Raw genomic sequence first — 24,964 nt, forward strand, 5'->3', positions numbered from 1 at the left:
GTCCAGTAGGTCCCTATAGGTCACCCATTTCTTTTCCATGTTTTGTTTTTTTCTGTGAAATTGCTTTTTTAATTACATTTTTCAAAAATATTTTGACAAAAATACAGATCCAATATTTTCAAACAAATACCGTATTTTTCGCCCTATAGGACGCACCGCCCTATAGGACGCACCTAGTTGTTTTTTTTGGGTGGGGGGGATAAAGAAAAAAAAAATCCCCCCCCCGGCACAGGGCTGGCGCGGGGGAAGCCCAAGCTTCCCCCCCCCCAGCCCCCAGAACAGCCTGCTATCCGCAAGCCTAGGGAGCCGCGCCAGTCTGTTTGGTTTAAGTTAATCCTGCTAATGAGCTTACATGTGTACAATAACATTTCCAGTAAGTCTTTATACTTCTCTCAGACTCTATATAAGTTCTTCCTGAGTACATGATTTGAGAACTTTTTATATATCGTCGCTTTACCATACCATAAACATACGTCCCAGCTAAATTCATTACCGTATCCTTCTAGATCTAGCAATTGTGTATTATCAATACAATCAAAAGTCTGGCATTGCAAAGCCACCTCTATCTTTAGTATCCATCAAAATGTTATGCTTTATTCTTGGCTTTCTCCCCGCCAGACAAATACTGAAATATCTCTTTGCCATTCCTTAAAGCAGCTTGTGTTATTTATTATTGGTATTGTTTGGAATAAGAATAACATCTTAGGTAAAATATTCATCTTTATGGCTGAATCCTTCCTAAAAATGAAAGTTTCGTCCTCCCCAATTAAACTTAAGCCACACCTGCACATACATTTAAATCAGTATTGTACCACTTTAAACAGTCTTCGCTTCCCCCAAAGCATCTTGGGAACTGTAGTTCATTAACGGTGTCAAGAAGAGGCCCCTATTGCTTGATTGTTAAACCACTCTAGAAATTGTAGCTCTGTGTGAGAGGAAAAGGGCTCTCCTAACAACTCTCAGCATCCTTGACAAACTCCATTTCCCAGGATGCCTATGTCAAGGACATGGCTGAATCGAATGCCGGGGAAGAGTCCGACTCTGGAGACCAAAGATCGCAGACAGAGCAGGAGGAGGTGGGCTCGACCCCCTTTCATCAAGAGTTCCCTGACTCAGCTAGAGAAAGGGGAGGGGGAGAGATAGACGGCCGTGGGAGGGTTGCTAAGCAACCAGCAGAAAGGCAGCGGACAGGGAGTTCTTCCTTTGAGAGCTGAAAAGCTTAGAATGCAACGGAAGTGCAAAAGGGGAAAGGCTGGACTTTGGCATCCTTCTTGCTGTGACAAGGGCGGAGACTTAGAGTGACTAACTTGTTTCAAGAGTGTCAGGCTGGGAGCTGCACTCTGGATGTAATTTATTATAAATGTACCATAAAACTGACAGGGAGTCATTAAATCTTATCAAGGCTTGCTTGCCTGTCTGAGATCATTACAGCCTATGCGGGAAGGAGCCATGGCTGTTTAAAGTGGTATAACAGTGCTATGTAGGGTGTGGATGTTGTCTTAGGACAGGAGGTGGGGGAACATCTGTGACCCTCCAGATGTTACTCAACTACAACTCCCATCAGCCCTAGCATATGGCCAGTGGCACCAGGGATGGATGGATGGATGGATGGATGGGCATTGTAGTCCAGCAATATCTGGAAGGCCAAAAGTAATAATAACAATAATAACAATAACAACAACAACAACAATAATAATAATTGTTATTATTATTATTATTTATTACCCCACCACTCTGGGCGGCTTCCAACAAAATATTAAAAATACAATAAAACATCAGACATTAAAAACTTCCCTAAACAGATTCCCCACACCAGCCTTTGAAAGGTGTGTCTCGTTCATACAAAAGGGATTTTTGTAAGCCTAACTGTTGCACTAGTGTAGTAGTGGACTCTAGGGTTTTTTTGGCAAGGGGGAGCAGGGTTAAAAGTGTCCCATTTGGTTTTTTTTTGGATGGGGCAGGTGTTGAATGTTTTTATTTAGTTTTACAAATGTATGTATCAAAATTATGCTAATACATCAATAGACATTTTTTTTAAGCAATACAGTCCTCCCTCCCAATCCCACTAAGCGAGAGCATGTGTATTTAACAAAATACATTGCATCACAATTGTCCATGAGTAGATGGAGGCTGCTAATTAGATGGAGTCCCAAACAGGAAAGTAATAACAGAACATCATATGTCCATAAAATGGTTGGAGTCTTATGTTCAATATAGAGCTTTCATATATTTGGTAAGTTTCTTCATTAATATCACTGTCCATACCTTTTGTCCTCATAAGAAAAGTTGCAAGTTTGCTAAATTTCTCCAGTTTTGTGCCACCAGTTGTTGGGCTGCTGCAAGCAGGGATTTTATTATTTCCTTAGACTGTAACTCCTTTTGCTCTCTGTGAAAATCAGTCAATAAAGTTAACTGTGGTGAGCCACAGACTCTCTGGGCCCCATTTATGAGCAGGGAATCCTGCCCAATGCTTTTAGCAGCCCACATGTGGTGGAAGAGCAGTCTCTTAAGCCTATGCTTCCATTTCCCTGCAGATGGCACAGGAGTGGCTAGAGAACCAGAAATCGAAAGAGCAAAGGCCTTTTGAGTTGAATTTGCTGAACTTCAACGCAGACACAAATGAAGCAGATTTTACAAGTGAGTGAGAATTTCACTGCATATAAACAAATGGGAAGTAGAAATGCAGTCCTGTTTTTAATGGTGGTTGTAGTAGATAACAGAAGTGCTTGTGTTAACACTAGACTGTTGGGGTGAGCAGTCAAGGGCTATTATACTTTATTCTGCCTGTATCTTTTTTGCTTTTCTGCCCAACACAGAATGTTGATGTGTATTTTAGCCTGTTTTCAGTTTCTCGTTGATTTGATTTTTAAAAAATGTTTTAAATAATTTTTTTACCAATTTTTTTAATTGTTTTAATCTTTTGGTAAACTGCTTTGAAGTTGTGAAAAACCAAACAAGCGGTGTATAAATTTTATGAAATAAAATAAACCAATATCTGTGACACACAAACAAACTGATATCCAGGTGCTGCAAATGATTAAATGAATAATGAATAAAAATCAATTTTATTTGATTAAAATAAAAAGAAAAAAAACGAGGATTGAGGCAAGGTGTGCCTGCTTTATCTCAATACCCAGAATGCTTTCTCTCTCCAAAATGGACCTCAGCAGGTCTCACCAATGAAAAAGCTCATACAACTAAATTGAGTGAATATTTATTAGAATGTGCGACTGGGTAACCAAAAACATCTGGAATTCAAAGTTCAGCTGTAGCAACTTGTGCTCGACATGCCTACTGTTTTATTAAGAGCTTTTGGTAACAACGTAGTTGTATCTGTATGTGGCTAAATGCTTGCATATTTTTGTTCTGTGTTCAAATTACTTCTCCAGTTAACATCTCAAGAAGCAATTTAGAGAAACAGCTGCACCCAAAGGAATGTGACTTGGTGTTCTTAATATTGTCTGAAAAGCAAAACTTCTATAGCAAAGAAGGCAAGGCAGAGAGCTGTCCATTACACCATGTGGGCTATGTGACTCGGTTTTATACTGGTAGGTGTGTTTTTAAAAAAACAACAACAAAAACCTAATAAGTAAGTGTACAAGACAATTATGTTAGCCATCCCTTGGTGTCAGTAAGTTATTTGATTTGGGATGGGGGACCCGTTTCTGCTATTTCAGCATGAAATTCTGGCTCAGTCCAGGTATTGCACCAAGCTTTGTGGTTAAGAAAGCTTATCTATAGTTTGGCATGAAGTTTTGAGTCGACAAACCATGGTTTATCATCCACTGGGAAGCCAAGAAGCCATGGATTGAGATCAGAAGCCATTGTTTGAAGTGAGGTTACAAGCCACGGTTTTGGGAAATGGAAGCAGGCAAAGAACTCTAAACAATGTACAGTCTGTTAATATGTATGCTAGAAAAGCTCTCAAATCATGATTTGAATGCTAGATGATAATGAATGCATACACCGTGGTTTCTGAATTGTACCCCTGTGTATCTCTCTCTCTCTCTCTCTCTCTCTCTCTCTCTCTCTCTCTCTCTCTCTCTCTCAGAGATGAAAGAGCAGGATGCCTGTCTCCTGTCTGTCAAGACACAAGGAAATTTGTCCGGTGTTGATAAGAATGTCAGGTGTGTGGTGGTCAGTTCTTTGGTGACAACGGAGCAAACGTTCAAGGCCCTCCTTCTTCTGAACCGAAGCCCTCTAGCCAAAGCCATAATCAGCCCACAAAACTCTGACTTCTGTCTGACAGGCTCAACTGTGGACTTGGAGACTTCTGTAAGTGTTTGTTTTAAAAGGCAATATAACCCAGTGCTGACTTGGGGAGGTATAAGATATTTTGCTACCCATTACACAAATCGTATGCCAATGAGCCAGGTGTTAAGCTGAAACTCCCTCAGAGATGGGCAGAGAAGACCAGAGAGAGGCAAGAGAATATTTCTACTCCAGCAGCCAACTTTCCGGAGGTGGAGGCGGGGGATAGGAGGAGAGACAGTTAGCTGTTAAGATTAGCAGCAGATGGAAGCTTTCTCCTGCCATCTCCAGGGAAGCCTTCGGAATTATGGTTCACACACCGCCGCTTTTCAAGTGTTGCCCGTAACATGTGGCCACAAATCTGCATCTCTTGGGAACATGGTCTTTTAGATGTGAGACAAGGGTGGGGACCTCAGTCCCAGGGACCAAATGCCACCCTCCAGGCCTCTCTGTTTTGTTTTGTTTTAATATTTTTTATTAATTTTCCAACACAAATAAACAATCATATCAGAATTTCCACAAATTTAACTCTATTTGGACTTCCTTCAGCTTCTCTGACAATCATCCATATTTGCCTCCCAGTTACGCATTTCTTCTGTTTATATTGCCATTAACCTTCCCTCCCACTTCTATTTCTTTCAAACAATATATCTCAACTTTCACAGTGCTTCTTGGAACCCCACTAGCGTTGTTTGCACATCACACGTTCTTTTCAGATATTCAACAAATTTCCCCCAGTCCTCAATGAACTTTTGGTCTCGAAGATATCTGATTTTCCCAGTTAGTCTGTCCAGTTCTGCATAGTCTGTCAGCTTCAGTCTCCATTCTTCTACCGTCGGTATTTCCTCTTGTTTCCATTTCTGGGCCAGTAGAATTCTTGCTGCTGTAACTGCATATTGGAAAGGTTTACAGTCCTTTCTTCTTATTTCCTTTCCTGTAATCCCTAAAAGAAATATCTCTGGTTTCTGTGCAAATGTACATTTTAACATCTTTTTCATTTCATTGTATATCATCTCCCAAAATCCCTTCACTTTCTTACACTCCCACCACATGTGATAAAACATTCCTTCTGTTTCCTTACATTTCCAACACTTATTACACGTCTTATACATTTTTGCTAATTTTACCGGTGTAAATATCTTTCATATTCCATTCCAACAATATTTTGTACATTTTTGACAGAATTTTAGAATCATTATTTATCACTTCTATCTGGAACTTTGAGTCTTTTTCTACATAACCCTTTTCTTTGATATCTTTTTTAAACATTTCATTAACCTGAAAATAATGCAACCAGTCATAAACATAGAATCATAGAATCATAGAGTTGGAAGAGACCACAAGGGCCATCGAGTCCAACCCCCTGCCAAGCAGGAAACACCATCAGAGCACTCCTGACATATGGTTGTCAAGCCTCTGCTTAAAGACCTCCAAAGAAGGAGACTCCACCACACTCCTTGGCAGCAAATTCCACTGTCGAACAGCTCTTACTGTCAGGAAGTTCTTCCTAATGTTTAGGTGGAATCTTCTTTTTTGTAGTTTGGATCCATTGCTCCGTGTCCGCTTCTCTGGAGCAGCAGAAAACAACCTTTCTCCCTCCTCTATGTGACATCCTTTTATATATTTGAACATGGCTATCATGTTCTCTAACTTGTTCGTATGGCTTTAGTTTCCATTTTCCTCCTTCTTTGATTATCAATTGACCATATGTAATCCAGTTACCTCTCATATTTATTTTCTTTACACTCATAACCTCTAATGGAGACAACCAGTGTGGAACTCTGGGTTCTAATAGGTTTTTGTACCTATCCCATATTTCTATTAGTGAGCTCCGAAATATGTGGTTCCCGAAACCTTTATGAATTTTATTCTTTTCACACCATAAATATGCGTGGCGTGCCATCCAAATCTGTTGTCAAATCCTTCTAAATCTAATAACTCCTTATTCTCTAATTTTATCCATTCTTTCAACCAGCAAAGACATGCTGCTTCGTAGTATAGTTTCAAGTCCGGCAGGGCGAAGCCTCCTCTTTCCTTTGCATCTGTTAATAACTTAAATTTAATTCTCGGCTTCTTACCCTGCCAGATATACCTTGAGAGCACTCTTTGCCACTCTTTAAAAATTACTACCCCCTTTATTATGGGGATAGTCTGAAACAAAAATAACATCTTTGGAAGAACACTCATTTTAACCATAGAGATTCTACCCCAAAAAGATAACTTCAATCTTCCCCACATCTCCAAATCTTTCCTTATTCCATTCCAGACCGGTGTATAATTATTCTGAAACAAATCAATATTTTTAGGAGTTAACCAAATTCCTAAATATTTTACCCTTTTCACCACCTCTATCTCTATTCTTTGTTGCATTATTTCTATCATACTTTGATCCATATTTTTAGCAATTATTTTAGTTTTCTTCTTGTTTAGTCTGAACCCTGCCACATTTCCAAATTTCTCAATCTCTTCTAATACTTCTTTTGCACTTTCTAATGGTTCTTCAATCATAATTACTAGATCATCTGCAAAGGCTTTCACTTTGTATTCATTCTGACCAACTGTTACCCCTTTTATTAATTCATTTTGTCTCATCGACCTCAAAAAAACCTCTAGGACCTTTTTAAATAGCAGTGGTGAGAGTGGACATCCCTGTCTAGTTCCTTTTGTTATTTTGATATCTTCTGTAATCACATTATTAACAATTAATTTTGCTTTCTGCTCTGTATAAATTGCCTTTATCCCATTAAAAAACTCTATCCCCACATCCATATATTCCAAGTTCTTCAACATAAAATCCCAAGCAATATTGTCAAAGGCCTTTTCTGCATCTACAAACATTAATATAGCTTGTTTCTCATTCCTGGCAGTCAGATACTCCAAAATATTAATTACATTTCTTATATTATCTTTCATCTGCCTGCCTGGAAGGAAACCCGCTTGATCTTTGTGAATAATTTCTTGCAATATCTTTTTCAATCTGTTCGCTAAAATCCATGCAAATATCTTATAGTCTGTATTAAGCAGTGAAATAGGCCTGTAATTTTTAACTTGTGTTAAATCTGAGTCCTGTTTAGAGATAAGTGTAATAAATGCTTCTTTCCACGTTTCAGGGATGTCTCTTTCTTTTAAAATATTGTTCATGACTTCTTTCAATGGTGTCATTAAAGCATCTCTCAGTTCTTTATAGTAGCCTGATGTAAATCCATCTGGTTCAGGGGCTTTCCCCCTTTTCAGTTCCTTTATGGCCTCTTTTATCTCCTCGTTTCCTATTGGGGCATTCAGTTGGTCTTTCTTTTCTGCCGGGATCTTCTGCACCTTTTTTTTTCTTTCAAAAATCATTCTATTTTCCTCATATTATTTCTTTTTCTGTTTTTATATAGTTGTCTATAAAAGTCCAAAAATCCTTTTCTAATTCCTTTCGGATTGTCAACCTCTTCTCCGTTTACAATAATTTTATTAATTGTATTTTGCTCTTTTCTCTTTTTGGTTTGCCACGCAAGCCATTTACCAGATTTGTTTGCAAATTCAAAGTTTTTTTGTCTTAACCTTTTAATATTCAGTTCTATTTCTTTATTTATGATCATTGCAAATTGTGTTTGTAAAGTCTTAATCTCTTGTTTTATTTTTAAATTATTTGGTTTTTTAATTAATTTTTGTTCATTGTCCATAATCTGCTTTAGGATTTCTTTTTTCCCTTTTTCTCTATTCTTATTCTTCAAAGAATTCTGTTGGATAAAGAAACCTCTCATCACTGCCTTGCTTGCATCCCATACTACACTCATCTTCGTTCCTTTATTGCTGTTGTCCACAAAATACTCAGTTAGTTTCTTTTGTGCTTTTTCAATGATTTTTTGATCGTCGAAGAGGTAATCATTGATTCTCCATCTAAAGGTTCTTTCCTTGAATCCTTTCAATTCCATTTTTATTGGATTATGGTCTGAAATTATTCTTGGTTGGATCTCAATTTGAAGAATTCTTGGAGTCAAATTGTTCGACACCCATATTTGATCTATTCTTGACATTGACTGATTCGGTTCAGAGAAATAAGTGAATTGTTTTTCCAATGGATATCTGAGTCTCCAAATATCGATCAAATTATAATTCTTTACCATTGCGAAAAAGTCTTAGGCAATTTTCCTTCTTTGCTTGATCCATCTCTTAGTCTGTCCATTTCCAATGAGACCACTCCATTCATTTCTCCCATTACTATGATTTTCTGGTCCATATATTCAAATAGTTTTTCTTCTAAAGATTTATAAAAATCTGTCTTGTTTCCATTAGGTGCATAGATCCCGACAATGATCAAATTTTTGCCCTGCCATTTGATCCGTACTGCAATCATCCTTCCTTCTTCATCTTTGAAGATTTGTTGTGATTCAATTTTACTTTTGATATATAGAACTACCCCTCTTTTTTTCTCTTTATCTGAAGATACAAATTCGTTTCCTAATCTTTTGTTAATCAAAATTTTCCTATGTTTCCTTGCGACGTGTGTCTCTTGTAAACATATAATGTCCAGATTGTTCTTTTTAAAAATTGTTCAATTTTATTCCGTTTCCCCCCCCTCATTCATCCCATTAATATTCCAATTCCATAATTTTAGTGCCAATTAAATAAATTTAGTTTGCTTTTTACGCTTTTATAATTTATCTGACTCTTCTTCTTCCTCTTCTTTTTCTTCTTCTACCTTTTCCCCATTCTCTTCTTCTTCTTCTTCCCCCGATTCTAATTCATCCTGGGCACCTGCTCCTTTTTCTGCTCCTTTGACTTCTCCAATTGCTCCATCTTCTACTTTTAGTTCCTTATACCTTCTCAGAATCTTCCCTGTTTCTTCTGGACTCGTCAATCTGCGCTTTTTGGTTTTGTAGAAAAATGAAATTCCCTCCAGAAATTCCCACCTGAATTCAATGTTGTTTTTCTTTTCTTTTTTTTATAAAAATTTTTATTACATTTTTCAGATACAAACTCAAAAATATACACAAAGTACAAGAAGTACAAAAAAGAAAAAAGAAAAACAGAAAAAAAGAATAAAAAAGAAAAAACACCGACTTTTCAAATCTTTTTCATACAACCAACTGGACTTCCCCACATCCTCCTCACCCTGCGTTCTTCTCAATAAAAATATCAGCAAATTATTACCTTGTCTCATATCTTATTTTGCACCCTTCAAATATTATGTTTTTAACTTTAAAATACTTTTTATCAATTACTTATACCTTGAATTAAACATAATATTACTTTAAATTTCAACCTTATCTTAATTATAACTTAGTTTCCTGTTTCGCCAGATCTAATTGCTGAAGCTAAAATTTCCAAATCGTGCAATTTCTTAACATTCATACAACTTATAGTGCTTTTGTAAATAGTCCTTGAATTGCTGCTGTAGTTGCATACATAAAAAAAGTTCTATCCTTCTTTAACACTTTCTGGCCGACAATGCCCAAGAGGAAGGCCTCTGGTTTCTTGGGAAAGGTATACCTGAATACCTTTTTTAACTCATTGTAAATCATTTCCCAGAAGGCCTTCACTCTTGGACAAGTCCACCAGAGGTGAAAGAATGTCCCTTCAGCCTCCTTACATTTCCAACATTTGTTATCAGACAGGTGATATATTTTTGCAAGTTTGACTGGGGTCATGTACCACCTATATATCATTTTCATAATATTTTCCTTCAGGGCATTGCATGCCATGAATTTCATTCCGGTGGTCCATAACCTTTCCCAGTCCTCAAACATGATGTTATACCCAATATCCTGAGCCCATTTTATCATGGCTGACTTGACTGTCTCATCCTGAGTGTTCCATTTAAGCAGCAAGTTATACATTCTCGAAAGTACCTTAGTCTTTGGTTCAAGCAATTCTGTCTCTAATTTCGATTTTTCCACCTGGAACCCTACTTTTTTGTCCAATTTAAAAACCTCTTGAATTTGAGCGTAATGTAACCAATCTCGCACCTTATTCTTTAATTTCTCCAAGCTCTGCAGCCTCCAATTATCTCCAATTTTTTCTATTATTTCCCAATATTTCGGCCAGCCGGCTTCCATATTGGATTTTTTTCGGGCCTTAGCCTCTATTGGTGATAACCATCTCGGGGTCTTGTTTTCTAATAAGTCTTTGTATTTTGTCTAGACAATAAATATTGCTTTTCTGACAATATGGTTTTTGAACATTTTGTGAGTCTTTACCTTGTCGTACCACAAATATGCATGCCATCCTAGAGAATTATTAAACCCTTCCAGATCTAGGACATCAGTGTTCTCTAAAAGTAACCAATCCTTCATCCAGCAGAAAGCTGCAGCTTCATAATATAACCTTAAGTCCGGCAGGGCAAATCCCCCTCTTTCTTTTGCATCAGTTAGTATTTTAAATTTTATCCTGGGCTTTTTGCCCTGCCAGACAAACTTAGAAATATCTTTCTGCCACTTTCCAAAACATTCCACTCTGTCCACGATCTGTAGGGTTTGAAACAAAAACAACATCTTTGGCAATACATTCATTTTTATAGCTGCAATTCGACCCAACAAGGAAAGTTTCAATCTTGACCAAATTTCTAAGTCCTTTTTAACTTCTGACCAACATTTTTCATAATTATCTTTAAATAAATTCAATTTTTTAGCGGACAAATTAACCCCCAGGTGTTTCACTTTTTTAACCACATTTAACTTTGTTTCCTTCTGAAACCCATCTGTTTCTAAAGGTGTCAAGTTTTTCCCCAGAACCTTAGTTTTTTGCTTATTCAGCTTAAATCCCGCCACCCGACCAAACTCATGAATCAGTTCTAGAACTCTTTTTGTACTAGATTCTGGCTCCTGTAATGTTAAAACCAAGTCATCTGCAAAAGCTTTCAGTTTGTATTGTTTCACTCCGACCTGTATTCCTTGCACCAACCGGTCCTCCCTAATTATGTTCAAAAGCACCTCCAGGACTGAAATAAATAAAAGAGGGGATAGGGGGCACCCCTGTCGTGTTCCTTTTTCAATTTTAAACTCTTCTGTCACCACATTGTTCACTATCAATTTAGCTTTTTGCTCTGAATAAATTGCTTCTATTCCATTTTCAAACCCCTGTCCCACTCCCATCCCTTCCAAATTTTTCTTCATAAACTTCCAAGAAATGTTGTCAAAGGCCTTCTCCGCATCAATAAAGATTAACACTGCTTTCGTATTAATATTGGTTTGCAAAAGTTCCAAAATGTCAATAATATTCCTGGTGTTATCAAACAAATGTCTACCTGGGAGAAAGCCTGCCTGGTCCTTATGAATTACTTCATTTAGCACTTTTTTAAATCTACTTGCCAAAATGTCTGCAAAAATTTTGTAATCCACATTTAGGAGTGAGATGGGACGGTAGTTCTTAAGTTGAGTCTTTTCAGTTTCCAATTTGGGTATCAATGTGATGAAAGCTTCTTTCCACATTTCCGGTGCCCTCTTCCCCTCCATAATCTGGTTGCAAACCTCCATTAATGGTTGTATCAAGTAGTCTTTTAATGTCTTATAGTACTTGGAGGTAAGTCCATCTGGGCCTGGAGATTTGCCTAGTTGCATATTCTGAATGGCACCCTCAATTTCCTGTTGTGTTATTTTACAGTTCAGGATTGTTCTCTTTTCCTGGGCTAATTTTGATAATCCATTAATTTTTAAGAATTGGTCTATCTCAGTCTCTTCCTGTGGCCCCTGCGTGTAAAGTTTTTTGAAATATCTCTGGAAACACTTTCTAATTTCTTCTGGTTTCTGAATGTTTCTCCCTTCAATCTCTAGATTAGTGACAGTGTTCAATTTTTGTCTCTTTTTCAACTGCCATGCTAGCAGTTTTCCACACTTGTTCGCCAATTCAAATGATCTTTGTTTCATTTGTTTAATTTTCCATTCAACTTCTTGGTTTATCAATTTCGCGTACTGTGCTTGGTAGAATTTAATTTCTCTCAGAACCTCTTTCGATTTTGGTTTTGATCTCAATTTTTTCTCTCCATCTCTTATCTTCTCTAAGATCTTATCCTTTTTTTCATTCCAGAGTCTTTTCTTAATCGTATTCTGTTGAATCAGAAACCCTCTCATGACTGCTTTACTTGCGTCCCAGATTGTCCTCTTTTCCACCGTAGTGTTCAAATTTATTTCAAAATAGTCTTTTAAAGTTTTTTGGGCCTTCTTCACAATCTCCTGATCTCTTAATAGGGTGTCATTCATTTTCCATCTGAAGGAACCGATTGGAGTTAGTCTCAATTCCACTTTATAGCATTATGGTCGGAGCAAGTTTTTGGGCAGATTTCCACTTTTCTAGTCTTCGGTGCCAGACCTCTAGTTGTCCATATTTGGTCGATTCTTGTCCATGACAGGTGGGCTTCAGAAAAGAATGTTCCTTCTTTACCTAGGGGGTTCTTTGTCCTCCAAATATCAATCAAGTCCATACTGTCAGTTAGTTCAAAAAAAGTTTTGGGTAGTGTGCCATCTTTTGTCAAGTTTTGGTTTTGTGACTTGTCCATATTTGTAGAGACCACCCCATTCATATCTCCCATCATAATGATGTTGGTATAGTCCAGATAATCCAGCGTTATCTCATGCAGCTTCTTGTAAAATTCTGATTTCCCCTCATTTGGTGCATATATTCCTAATATCAAAAATTTCTCGCCTTGTGTCTGTATTTCAATTGCCAAAATTCTTCCTTGCTCATCTTTAAATAGGAATTTCGGTGACAGGTTCTCCTTTGCATAAATCACCACGCCACTTTTCTTAACTCTGTCTGATGAAATAAATTCTTGGCCTAATCTCTTATTAATTAGCACTTTCCTATGGAGCCTAGTCACATGTGTTTCCTGCAAGCAGATAATGTCCAATTGTTCTTTTTTCAATATATGAAAGATTCTTCTTCTTTTTTCCGGGGAATTCCCGCCATTAATGTTCCAACTAAGCAGCTGCAGAGACATCCTGGATCAATCTGTTAGTCTTATAGTGGCGTCTCTTCCTTTTCCTCTGATCCCGAGGATGTAGGTGTTGATATAGGTACAGGCAGAGGTGGTGGCCAAGATCCTGCTACTCCCTTTTGGAGGTCCTCTTCGTAGTCCTTCAGAAACTTTTCTTGGTCTTCTGCTGTTCTGATTTTAACTTTCTTTCCTCTGAAGTTAAAAGATAGTCCTTGGGGAAACTCCCACCTATAAGGAATTGAGTTACCTCTCAATAATCTTGCTAATTCTGTGTATGTAGCTCTAAGATCCAAAAGTTGTTTCGGTATGTCTCTGTAAATTTCTGCTTTGTTGCCTTGAATAACAAGTGATTTTTCAAAATGAAGGCCTAATATTTTATCTCTCTCTTGCTTGGATCTCAAGATGATCAAACAGTCTCTGGATCTGTCCTTCCTCACCACTCTTCCCAATCTGAAGGCAGTTACAATCTTAAAGTCCTTATCTTCTTCTATACCCCAGAACTTTGATAATTCTGATGTCAAGTAACCACTCAAATCTCCTTGTTCAAGTTCTGGGATAGCTCTTAATCTGAGGTTGTTTTCCCGATTTCTCAACTCCACCATAGACAGGTAGGCCTGCTGTTCATTAATCTGTTTATGCAGTGGCCTTACCTCTCCTTTTATTGCCTCGGCCTTCTGATTAGCTTGTTCTGCTTTTTGATTGGCTTCCTCAGCCAATTTACGATTTTCTGCAGTTGTTGCCTGAAGATTCCCAATTACTTGTGTGTGTTGAGCAACTTGATCAGACAATTTACTAATAGTGGCTGTGGCTTGATCAATTTTAATCGAATGTTCATCAGCCTTTTTGTTTAAAATTGCCAGTTGTTCCAAAATTTGTTTTGAGACTGGGTCCAGTCCTCCTGAAGCCATATCCTCTGGTGCTGTCTGCTCAACTTCCCCTTCTTGTAATCCTAAAACAGTTGGGACAGATGATCTACGTGATTGAGAAGTCAGAGTTGTTTGTACCAATTGTACAGATTGTTTTGCTTTCGTTTTGGCCGATCTTGTTTTCCCTGTGCCACTCATTCCACACCTGTCTATGTGTCAAGGTCAAACTGTAAGCAATTCCATGGGAAAGGCAGTTCCAAAGTATAAACAGCAAGACAGCAAATAGTCAAAATAAAATGCAGTTCCCAGAGACTTATAAATCCCAAATCCTCTAGGGGGAGTACCACTGTAATTCAGAAGAAAGAAAGGACCTTTTCCGCCATTAAAGTCCAAGCAGTCCAAAACAAATTACAAAAGAACCTTCAATGTCCCTTTAGGCATGTAGAGCTTTTCCCAAATTAAAACAAAGTTTCAAAAAGAGTGCAAGAAACAGTTTCCCTGTTTGTATCCAGACAGTAATGCTCAGAAGAAGCACTTTCAGTATTTGATACAGTTTCCGCAGTTTGACAGTCCTCTTATATCCTGACAGTCTGAAACTTTGGTTTCTTAGTCCTTTATAATCCAGAAAGGGGAGGAAAGTTCCAATCCAAATCCAATCAATTTAAACAAAATTATTCCTTATAGTTTCTCAAAAGCAAGTTCAGTCATTGCACAATAATCCAAACTTTTTTGTAATCCCTTTTAAAGCACTTCCCGCTTGTCAGAGTCTTTGCTTTGATCTCTAAGCACGATCGGAAGACGGACTTCCTGTTTGCGTCTCCCGTTTTCAGCCGAATTAATAACTTTAGTCCCGAAAATTTTATAATCCCTACTCACGGGTATGAAGTTTGAAGTCTGATGTTTCAGGAAGAAAGGTCAGCGCTCATCAGCAGCAGCTACGCGGCTTCGCTTCCACAGAAAGAGCGATGAACTCACAGCACCGCTCCCCCTTCCACGTTCCGGAGCCCCTTACGGGGTTCCTTCTTCGTTTCTGGGGGGGCTTCTGGTGCCCGCCGAGTCCCACGGCCACGGGCTCACTCTGCCCGTGGTTTTTCTTGATGGGTCACCGCTGTGCCGCAGCGGACGACCCTTTTCTGCGGAGCCCCTCTTCAGAGCACGAAGAGGACCGCCATTGCTGTTTCGCGCCGCCTCCGGAAGTCTCAATGTTGTTTTTCTTAAGGACCTGCACCAGTGGTTTATATGGGTCTCTTCGTTTCAATAATCTTATTGGTATATCTTTAAAGATGATTATATAACTTCCATCTATATACAATCTTTTCTCTCTGTTCTTCTGTAATATCAAATTTCTCATTTCCCTGTCCTTAAAGGTGATTAGACAGTCTCCTGGGAATTTTCTTGTTTTTGATGTTCTTACTCTCATTCTAAATGCATTTTGTACTGTTTTAGATACCTCTTCTATTGGTAATTCCATCCATTGGGCTAATTCCGATATCAGTCTCTCTTTAATATTTTCATTCTGTATTTCCGGAATAGCTCTCAACCTCAGATTAACTTCCCTCTGTCGCAATTCATTCATAGCAATCAAATCTTTAATTTCTTCTTGTGATTTATTTAATTCCAACATCTCCACTCTAATCCTCTCTTCCTCTCGCTTCACTTCCTTCATTTCTTGTTTCGTCCTCTTAAATCCTTCCTCCAGCGATTGAGTTCTCTTAGATACCTCTTTTAATTGTCCTTTAAGTTCATTAACTGTCTCATCAATTTTTTTATCCATTTTCCCAATCTTATTATCTACTGATTCTAGTTTTGATTCTAAATTCTTTTCACTTTGTTTTATTTTGACAAGCATTCTCAAAATTTCTGCTTTAAACTCTGTTTCTTGTTTGGACCCCTTCCTCTCTACTGGTGTCCCCCCATCTGCCCCTTTCTTTTGCTGGTGTGACATCTTTATTAATTATTCCTTATTATTCAAACAATCTTCAAATATTGATTGAACCAATTTTTACACTTTTACACTTTGTCAATTTTCCAATTTCTAATTATATCATATAGTTCAACCGTAGTTTGGGGGTGATGAGGATGATGAAGAGTATAAGATCAGAGTAGAAACCGGAACAAAACAAACTAAATCTTCTTGCCACCAATTAGGCTATTCCTCAGAAAAAAATTGCTTCCCAGATATCCAATACCTCGCCCAAAGGAAAAGGAATTTCCAAAAAATTCCAAAAATCTTCCCACAAGGCTTCCCAGAAATCTTCCCATAAAAAACCCTTTGCAAGATTATATCCAATTAATCACGTTCCAAAAAAAATATATCCAAATGACAAAGGTCCAAAATTATATCCAAGTGACAAAATCTCAGAGGCAAAATTCCCAAAAAGATGAAGAAGAAAACAATAAAAACAAACGCAGAACCCTTCACTGGACTAAAAAGGCACAAGTCACTTCTCAGTATTATATCCCTCAGTATTATATTCCTTCGCCAGGAAAAAAATCAGAGAAAAACAAATTGTAGTATCTCGTTCCTTCCACTAGGGTAACAGACAGTTCCTTTAATAGTTTTAGACTTGAAAGTTCCCAATTCATAAAAAAGGAAAGAAAAAAAGGGGTTTCCCAATTGTAATTAATATGCTTAAGTGACAGAGGCAGCTATAATCCTATTTAGCATTAAGGATTCCCATAATAAAGTCTAAAAAGACCTTTATCCGCTGTTTCCACCTAACCGTCTGTCACGGGAATTGGGGTTGCTTGTGTGCAAACCTCTAGCTGTTCCAAACTGCTTAGGGGTTGGTTGTGTCTTTCCCTGACTGAGCAGCCTGGGTGCTGCTGCTGCTCAGTCGCTCGACGAATCCGTGAGTGGGCGTCTCCTAAATTTCCTCCAGCATAAAAGCTCCTTGACGGACAACCTTCGCCTCGCCTCTCTGCGCGTAACCCTTCTGCGCAGAGTGGGCGTGCCCAGTGGTGCCCCTCCACTCTCTTCACTGCCTTCAGTGCCAGAGTCTCGGAGCCTCTCCTCCGAGATGCTTTCTCCCTCTCCCTTCTTCCTGGTGTCACCTGGACATTCTTCCCCAGACGACGTTCTCTCTCTACCCTTACTCGTTCCTTCTTCTGCAGAATCGGGAAGCACCGCCTCTCCCCTCTGCTCCGATGTCAGTTCCCTGACATCCACCTCCCTCCCAGGGCCCTCCCCTCCCCCCGTCCTTCCCTCTGACGGTGACTCAGGAAACCCCCGGAAAGAACTCTCCTCTCCATCTGACGATTCAAACACCCCTCTCCATTTGCTGCTGTTTCTCCCCTCTTCCCAATCTTCCCAGTCGGATTCTTCTTCGGGCCAACCCCCTCCCTCCTCTTCGGAGGCGGGAAAACCCTCAAACTCTTCCTCCTCATCGGTGGTGCCAAATTGCTCCCTCCAGAATCCCTCTGGTGGTTTGGGCTTTCTCGGGTACCTGCTATGAAACTCCTCCTGCAGGTACTCATCCCTCATTTCTTCTGCTGGGACCCATGCGTTTTCCTCAGCTGGCTCCCCCTCCCATGCCACCAAATACTCCCCCCTCCCCCCTTTCCACCTGGAATCGAGAATTTCAGCTGCATGGCCACTGAGTTCCCTTTCCTCCATCTGTGGATGCCGGGGTGTTTCATTTTGCTGACCCAGACATTCCCTCCCTTCCCTGAACGGTGAAAGTAAGGACCTGTGAAACACAGGGTGCAGTTTCATGTGAGATCGCAATTTGAGCCTAAAGGCCACTGGATTAACTTGCTGGGCTACTTCGAAAGGTCCCAGCCTCTTTGGCCGTAGCTTCTTGCACCCTCCTTTGAACGGTAACCCTTTGGTGGACAACCACACCTGGTCCCCCACTCTTATGTTTACTCCCTCCCTGCGGTGCCGGTCTGCCTGCCTCTTGTACACTTCTTTGGCTCTCTCCAGGTTTAACTTAAGCTGTTGGTGTAAAGCCTGCATCTCTTCCACAAACTTTTCCGCTGCGGGAACACTCCAACTTCCCTCCCCTTCCCCTGGAAAAGCCCTGGGGTGACACCCGTAATTTGCCATAAACGGGCTCATCCCTGTGGACACATGTTCTGCGTTATTGTATGCAAACTCAGCCAGCGCTAATTTGTCCACCCAATCCTTCTCCCTCTCGTTGATGTAGCAGCGTAGATATTGTTGCAGCATGCTGTTCGCTCTTTCTGCCTGTCCGTTGGTCTCCGGATGCCTGGCTGTTGAGAACACCACCTCCACGTCCAGCAGACTCATAAGCTTTCTCCAGAATCGGGACGTGAATTGCCGGCCTCTGTCGGATAAAATCCTCAAGGGTGCGCCATGCAACCTGAAAACATGCTCTACAAACAACTTGGCCGTTTCTTCTGCAGTCACCGCATGCGAGCACGCAATAAAATGGCACATTTTTGTCATCAAATCCACCACCACCATTACTGCCGTTTTCCCCCTGGCTTTGGGTAAATCAGTCATAAAGTCAATTGATACCACCTCCCATGGTCTCTCTGGAGTGGGTAAGGGTTCCAGTAACCCCGCAGGTGCCGACCTCTCCCCCTTCGCTCTCTGGCAAACCTGGCAGCCTCGTACATACTGCTTCACATCCTCTCTCACCCGTGGCCACCAAAACTGCCTGGTGACCAGTAGCATAGTTTTATGTTGTCCAAAATGTCCTGCCGTGGGGTTGTCATGCATCTGTTTGAGTATTCTACTTCTCAATTCCCCCTCAGGTATGTACAGTGCCCCCCTATAGTACAATGCTCCGTCCTTAACTTCAACCCCCCCCCTGAGTTTCCCCAGAGATACCAATTTCTCTCATTTTGGTTTGTGCATATTGATCATCCCTCGTCAACCCGGCCAGCTCTTGCCTCCCTACGAACACTCCCCCACACACCCATTTGTCCTCGGAAATGACATGACGTGCTTCTGGCCCTCCCTTCCCTTCCTCGTATTCGGGCTTGCGGGAGAGGGCGTCTGCTCTGACATTTTAATTCCCAGGCACGTACCTAATTTCAAAGTTAAACTTGGAAAACTCTTGAGCCCACCGCACCTGTCGTTGGTTGAGCACTCTTGCCGTTCTCCAATATTCCAGGTTCTTGTGGTCAGTACACACCTGGACCTTGTGCTGTGCGCCTATGAGAAAATGTCGCCACCGTCGAAAAGCCTCGTGAATTGCTAGCAGTTCTTGATCGTACACTGTTGTGATGGGATGATGAGCTGCTTGTGCGTAAAATCCAAGTCCCCCAGAGTTTGTTCAAGTCCGCAAACCTCTGATTGTAACGGAGCCCCTTAAGCATGGCTCCGTCAGTCGCTGGCAGATTCCGACAGTGGTTGCTTTCGGAATCGTTTCCAACATAAAAGCTCCTTAACGGAAACACGTCTTCTGGACTCACGGCGTGACAATTTCCGGCGAGGAGTGGGTGTCCCTATGGGAGGTCCAGAAACCTCCCCACTGTTCTCGCTGGAAGTGTCTCCGAGCCATTCCTCCTGCTCACTTTCCCTCGGAGCCCTTCCTCTCCCCCTGCTGGTTCCCTCCTCAGCTGCTGAGTCTCTCCCAACCTCTGTGAGCCCTTCCACCTCCTGTCCTTCCGATGGCAGTTCCCTGACATCCACCTCCCCTCCAGGGCCCCCTTCACCCCCTCCCGTTCCCTCTCCTCTGGGCGGTGAGGAGGTAAAACCCCGGAAAGAATCCCCTTCATCTTCAGACGTCTCGAACATTTCCCTCCACCGGTTGCTGTTCCTTGACTCCAAGTACTCCTCCTCATCAGAGTCTATTCCCCCTTCCGACTCTGAGTCCATGAATCCTTCCAACTCCTCCTCCTCGTCGGTGGGGCCAAAGTATTCCTTCCGGAACCTCGCTACAGGCTGAGGTTTCCTTGGGAACCTTTGATGGAACGTTTCAATTAAGACCTCGTCATTGACATCCTCTGCCCTTACCCAGGTGTTTTCTGACTCCGGTTCCCCTTCCCACATTACCAAATACTCCACTTTATCTCCCTTCCACCTGGAATCAAGGATCTCCGCCACATGGTTGCTGTGTTCCCTTTCCTCCATTGCTGGTCCCCGTGTGAACCTCCCTTCTCTGTCCCCTTTATACGGTGACAGCAACGACCTGTGGAAAACTGGGTGCAGCTTCATGTGGTTCGGTAACCGGAGTCTGAAAGCCACTGGGTTGACCTGTTGCGTGACTTCAAATGGGCCCAATCTTTTGGGTCTTAACTTCTTACAACCCCCTTTGAATGGTAACCCTTGGGTTGACAGCCACACCTGGTCCCCCACCCTAATGGTTTCACCTTCCCTTCTGTTTTTGTCTGCCTGCCTCTTATACTCTTCCTTGGCCCTTTCTAAGTTGAGTTGGAGCTGACGATGGATCGCTTCCATTTCTTCTACAAACTGTTCGGCTGCCGGGACGCTCCATCTCTCCCCTCCTCCCCCGGGAAAAGCCCTGGGATGACACCCATAATTAGCCAAAAAGGGGCTCATCCCTGTGGACACATTCTCCGCATTGTTGTAGGCAAATTCCGCCAACGCCAACTTGTCTACCCAATCATTCTCTCGGTCATTGACATAACACCTCAGGTATTGCTGGAGGATACCGTTTTCCCTTTCCGCCTGCCCGTTAGTTTCCGGGTGCCGGGCCGTCGAAAAATTGACCTCTACGTGCAGTAAGCTCATGAGTTTCCTCCAGAACCTGGACGTAAATTGTTTCCCTCTGTCTGAGACCACCCTCAAGGGGGCGCCATGCAACCTAAAAATGTGTTCTACAAACAATTTAGCCGTCTCTTCCGCCGTGACTGCATGCAAACAGGCTATAAAGTGGCACATTTTTGTTAATAGGTCCACCACGACCATGATGGCTGTTTTCCCTTTGGATTTCGGCAGATCAGTCATAAAATCTATTGACACTGCCTCCCATGGTCGTTCTGGCGTGGGTAATGGTTCTAATAACCCCGCCGGCGCCCGCCTCTCCCCTTTGGCTCGCTGGCATTGGTCACACCCTCTTACATACTCCCGTACATCTTCCCTGACCTTGGGCCACCAAAATTCCCTGGTGACCAACCACATGGTCCTGTGTTGCCCAAAATGCCCCGCTATGGGGCTGTCGTGCAACTGCTTGAGTACTCTCCCCCTCAATTCTCCTTCGGGTATATACAGTGCTCCCTTGTAATACAATGCCCCGTTTCTTTCCTCAAAACCTCTTGTGTTCTCTCCCTCCCTCCTGAGACCTCTGAGCTTATTCTGGGCGTATTCATCATTCTCCGTTTCCTCTACCAGTTCTCTTTGGCCCACCAATGCCGCCCCACACACCCAGCGGTCCTCTGGGATGACATGTCTCTCTTTGGGTGCTCCCTCCCCCCTCCAAATATTCAGGTTTGCGTGAGAGAGCGTCCGCCCTAACGTTCTCTGGGCCTGGCACGTAACAAATTTCAAAGTGGAATTTGGAGAACTCCTGGGCCCATCTCACTTGCCGTTGGTTGAGTACTCGTGCCGTCCTCCAATACTCTAGGTTCTTGTGGTCAGTGCACACTTGCACCTTATGTTGTGCGCCAATTAATAAGTGCCTCCATCTTCGGAACGCTTCGTGAATGGCAAGTAGTTCTCGGTCATACACCGTGTAGTTCCTCTCGGACTTGTTCAGCTTTCGCGAGAAAAATGCGCACGGTCTCCATTCAAACTTCTCCTCCCCAGGCTGCAGAAGCACCGCCCCCACCGCCCGGTCCGATGCGTCTGTCTCTACTCTCATTGGTTTTTGTAAATCCACATGTAGGAGTTGTTCTTCAGAAGCGAACGCCCTTTTCAGTTCCTCAAAAGCTCGCTCCGCCTCCGCCGTCCAAACGAATTTCTTCTTACTGCTGAGACAGTCAGTAATGGGAGCCGTCAGGTGGGCAAAATTTCTGATGAACTTCCGGTAGAAGTTTCCAAACCCTAGGAATCTTTGCACATCCTTTTTCGTTCTCGGTGTCTTCCATTCCAGCACCGCTTGGACCTTGCCTGGATCCATGGCCAATCCCTTGTCTGACAGGCGGTACCCCAGGAATTCCACCTCCTTGGTCATGAAATTACAGGAGCTGCCTGAGTCCAAGAGCGCCTTTGTCTTTAGTGGGTGTCCGTTTGGCAGCTCTAGTACCACCTCTATCACTAGGGCGGGTTTAGGCAGTTCCGGCGTGGGCACTTTTACTGCTCTTTGGCCTGGCTGCTGTGCCCCGACGGTGGCAGCCAGGCGTTGGCTTTTACTTGCTGCGGAACTTCTTCCTCCTTCTCCCCAACAGCTCCCGCCATCCCTTGCCATTCCTTCCTCTGGGGGCAGACTCTGGCAAAGTGACCTGGCTGTTGGCAGAGATAGCATTTCTTGGCGCCTTTCCCCTCCTTCTTCCGCCCTTCACTGGGCTTTGAAACTGCGTGCGCGCGCGCTGTTCCAATTTCCATCGGCTCTCCTGGCGGGAAAGGTGGCTCTGGAATCTCTGGAATGTGAAACTCCCTCCAACGTTCCCCCTTCCCTTCCCGCCTCTCCAAGGCTCTCGCCTCCTGGCGTGCTCCTATGGTCAGCGCGGATTTGGTCAGCTGGTCCATAGACTCCGCCCTGGGCCCCCGGGAAAGTTCGTCTTTTACAGCCGAAGAGAGCCCTTCTTCAAAAAGCATTTGTATGGGTTCCGCCGATAGGTCCCACCCCAATCTGTGGACCAACATGGTGAACTCAGTCCAGTACTCACGGACAGATCGGCTTCCCTGTTTACAAGCCATTAACTGTCTGCGTACCACTCCCTGCTCAATATCGCTGGAAAACATCATGTCCATGGCACGAAAAAACTTCATCGTGTCCTTTAGGATGTCATTATTTGCTGCCATCAGGGGCCTAACCCAGTCTTTCACCCCCTTTTCGAGATGCCCAATCACAAATGCCACCCGCGATTCCTCGTCGGGAAAGTCATCAAACTGCAGATTGAGGGCATATTGCATCTCTGTCCTGAAGGCATGATAGTCCTTGGGCTCCCCCCCAAATTTCTGCACCAATCCTGGCACCTTTCTGGCTAGCGGGGTGGTTTTCCCCTTCTCTGCATCTTGAGCCCTCCTCTCCTCGAGCCTCGCCGTCTGCAGCGCTAGCTGGACCTCCAACACCCGGTACCTTTCTTCCAGGCTTGGACTCGCTCCAGCTCCTGCTTCTCCGGTTCCGGCTGGGTTGCTCATGATGCCTTCTCCTGCACAAGCTGGCTTTCAGGGACTGTCGGAATGCTGTGATGGGATGATGAGTTGCTTGTGCGTAAAATCCAAGTCCCTCAGAGTTTGTTCAAGTCCGCAAACCTCTGATTGTAACGGAGCCCCTTAAGCATGGCTCCGTCAGTCGCTGGCAGATTCCGACAGTGGTTGCTTTCGGAATCGTTTCCAACATAAAAGCTCCTTAACGGAAACACGTCTTCTGGACTCACGGCGTGACAGTTTCCGGCGAGGAGTGGGTGTCCCTATGGGAGGTCCAGAAACCTCCCCACTGTTCTCGCTGGAAGTGTCTCTGAGCCATTCCTCCTGCTCACTTTCCCTCGGAGCCCTTCCTCTCCCCCTGCTGGTTCCCTCCTCAGCTGCTGAGTCTCTCCCAACCTCTGTGAGCCCTTCCACCTCCTGTCCTTCCGATGGCAGTTCCCTGACAACTGTGTAGTTTTGCTCTGACTTGTTAAGCTTCCTGGAAAAGAAGGCACACGGTTTCCACTCCCCATTTGCCTGCTGGAGCAATATTCCCCCTACAGCTCTGTCTGATGCGTCCGTCTCTAGCCTTATCGGCTTCCGCAGATCCACATGTAGGAGCTGCTCTTCCGACGCGAACGCCTTCTTAAGCTTTTCAAAGGCACCTTGGGCCTCCTCCGTCCATACGAACTTCTTCTTACTGCTGAGACAATCCGTTATGGGTGCTGTTAGATGGGCGAAGTTCTTGATAAACTTCCTGTAGAAAACCCCAAGAACCTCTGCACATCCTTCCTGTTCTTGGGAGGCTTCCATTCTAGCACGGCCTGCACCTTGCCTGGGTCCATTGCCAGACCCTTGGCTGACAACCTGTAGCCCAGGAACTCCACCTCTCGTGCATGGAATTGGCATTTCTCCAGTTTGACCCACAGCTGGTGCTCCTGCAGCCTTTTCAGCACTTCTCTGACATCTTTCACATGCTGCTCCTCATTCTCTGAATAGATGAGTACGTCGTCCAGGAAAGCCACACAATTCTTGTACAGCAAGGACCCCAGCACGTGGTGCATGAAAGCTTGAAATGTGCTGGATCCCGATTGTAATCCGAAGGGCATAACTAAGTACTCAAAGACTCCCAGAGGGGTGAACATGGTGGTTTTCCATTCATCCCCCTCCCTCATCCTGATCAAGATGTACGCCCCCCGAAGGTCCAGCTTAGTAAAAATCTTCCCCTTCCTCACCCTGGCCAAAATGTCATCAATCCTGGGCACTGGGAAGGTCACTGGTTCCGACACCCGGTTCACGGACCTGAAATCTACGACCAAGCGTAATTCTTTGGAGCCTCTTTTGTCCACAAAGAACACTGGACTGCCCCCCACCGCCCTTGATTCACGTATAAAGCCCCTCTTCAGATTCTTGTCAATGAACTTCCGCAACTCCTGCATCTCCCTGTCTGACATGGCATACAGCTTACCCACTGGTAACTGAGCCCCTGGGAGTAGGTTGATTTGACAGTCAAAGGGCCGGTGAGGGGGTAGTCTATCCGCCTCTCTCTCTCTCTCTCGCTGAAGACTTCTTCCAGGTCTGCATACTGAGGTGGTACTCTCCCCTTTTCCCCCACCACCATCCCTGCCACCCTGGCTACTGCCATCCTCGAGGTTTCCCCTCCGTGGCAATGCTCTACGCAGTGAGCTGACCCAAAGGTGACTGTCCGCTGGTGCCACCCTACTACTGGGTCGTGCAGTGCCAGCCAACTCATTCCCAGTATGA

The 24,964-nt window shown here is 43.0% G+C and overlaps 1 protein-coding gene across 3 annotated transcripts in view; it reads left to right on the plus strand.

Moving 5' to 3' along the window:
* LOC309523293 (putative helicase senataxin) overlaps nucleotides 1-24,964 on the plus strand; it is a 314,428-nt gene that overhangs the window by 157,179 nt on the left and 132,285 nt on the right. For all 3 annotated transcript variants that reach the window (XM_082207068.1, XM_082207067.1, XM_082207069.1), the window contains 3 exons: nucleotides 2,535-2,637; nucleotides 3,390-3,548; nucleotides 4,052-4,275. In XM_082207068.1, the coding sequence (XP_082063194.1) occupies nucleotides 2,535-2,637; nucleotides 3,390-3,548; nucleotides 4,052-4,275 (486 nt within the window). The remainder of the gene's footprint in view (nucleotides 1-2,534; nucleotides 2,638-3,389; nucleotides 3,549-4,051; nucleotides 4,276-24,964) is intronic.

This window comes from Podarcis vaucheri (assembly GCF_965113315.1).
Source record: "Podarcis vaucheri genome assembly, chromosome: W".
NCBI classification, from domain to species: Eukaryota; Metazoa; Chordata; class Lepidosauria; order Squamata; family Lacertidae; genus Podarcis; species Podarcis vaucheri.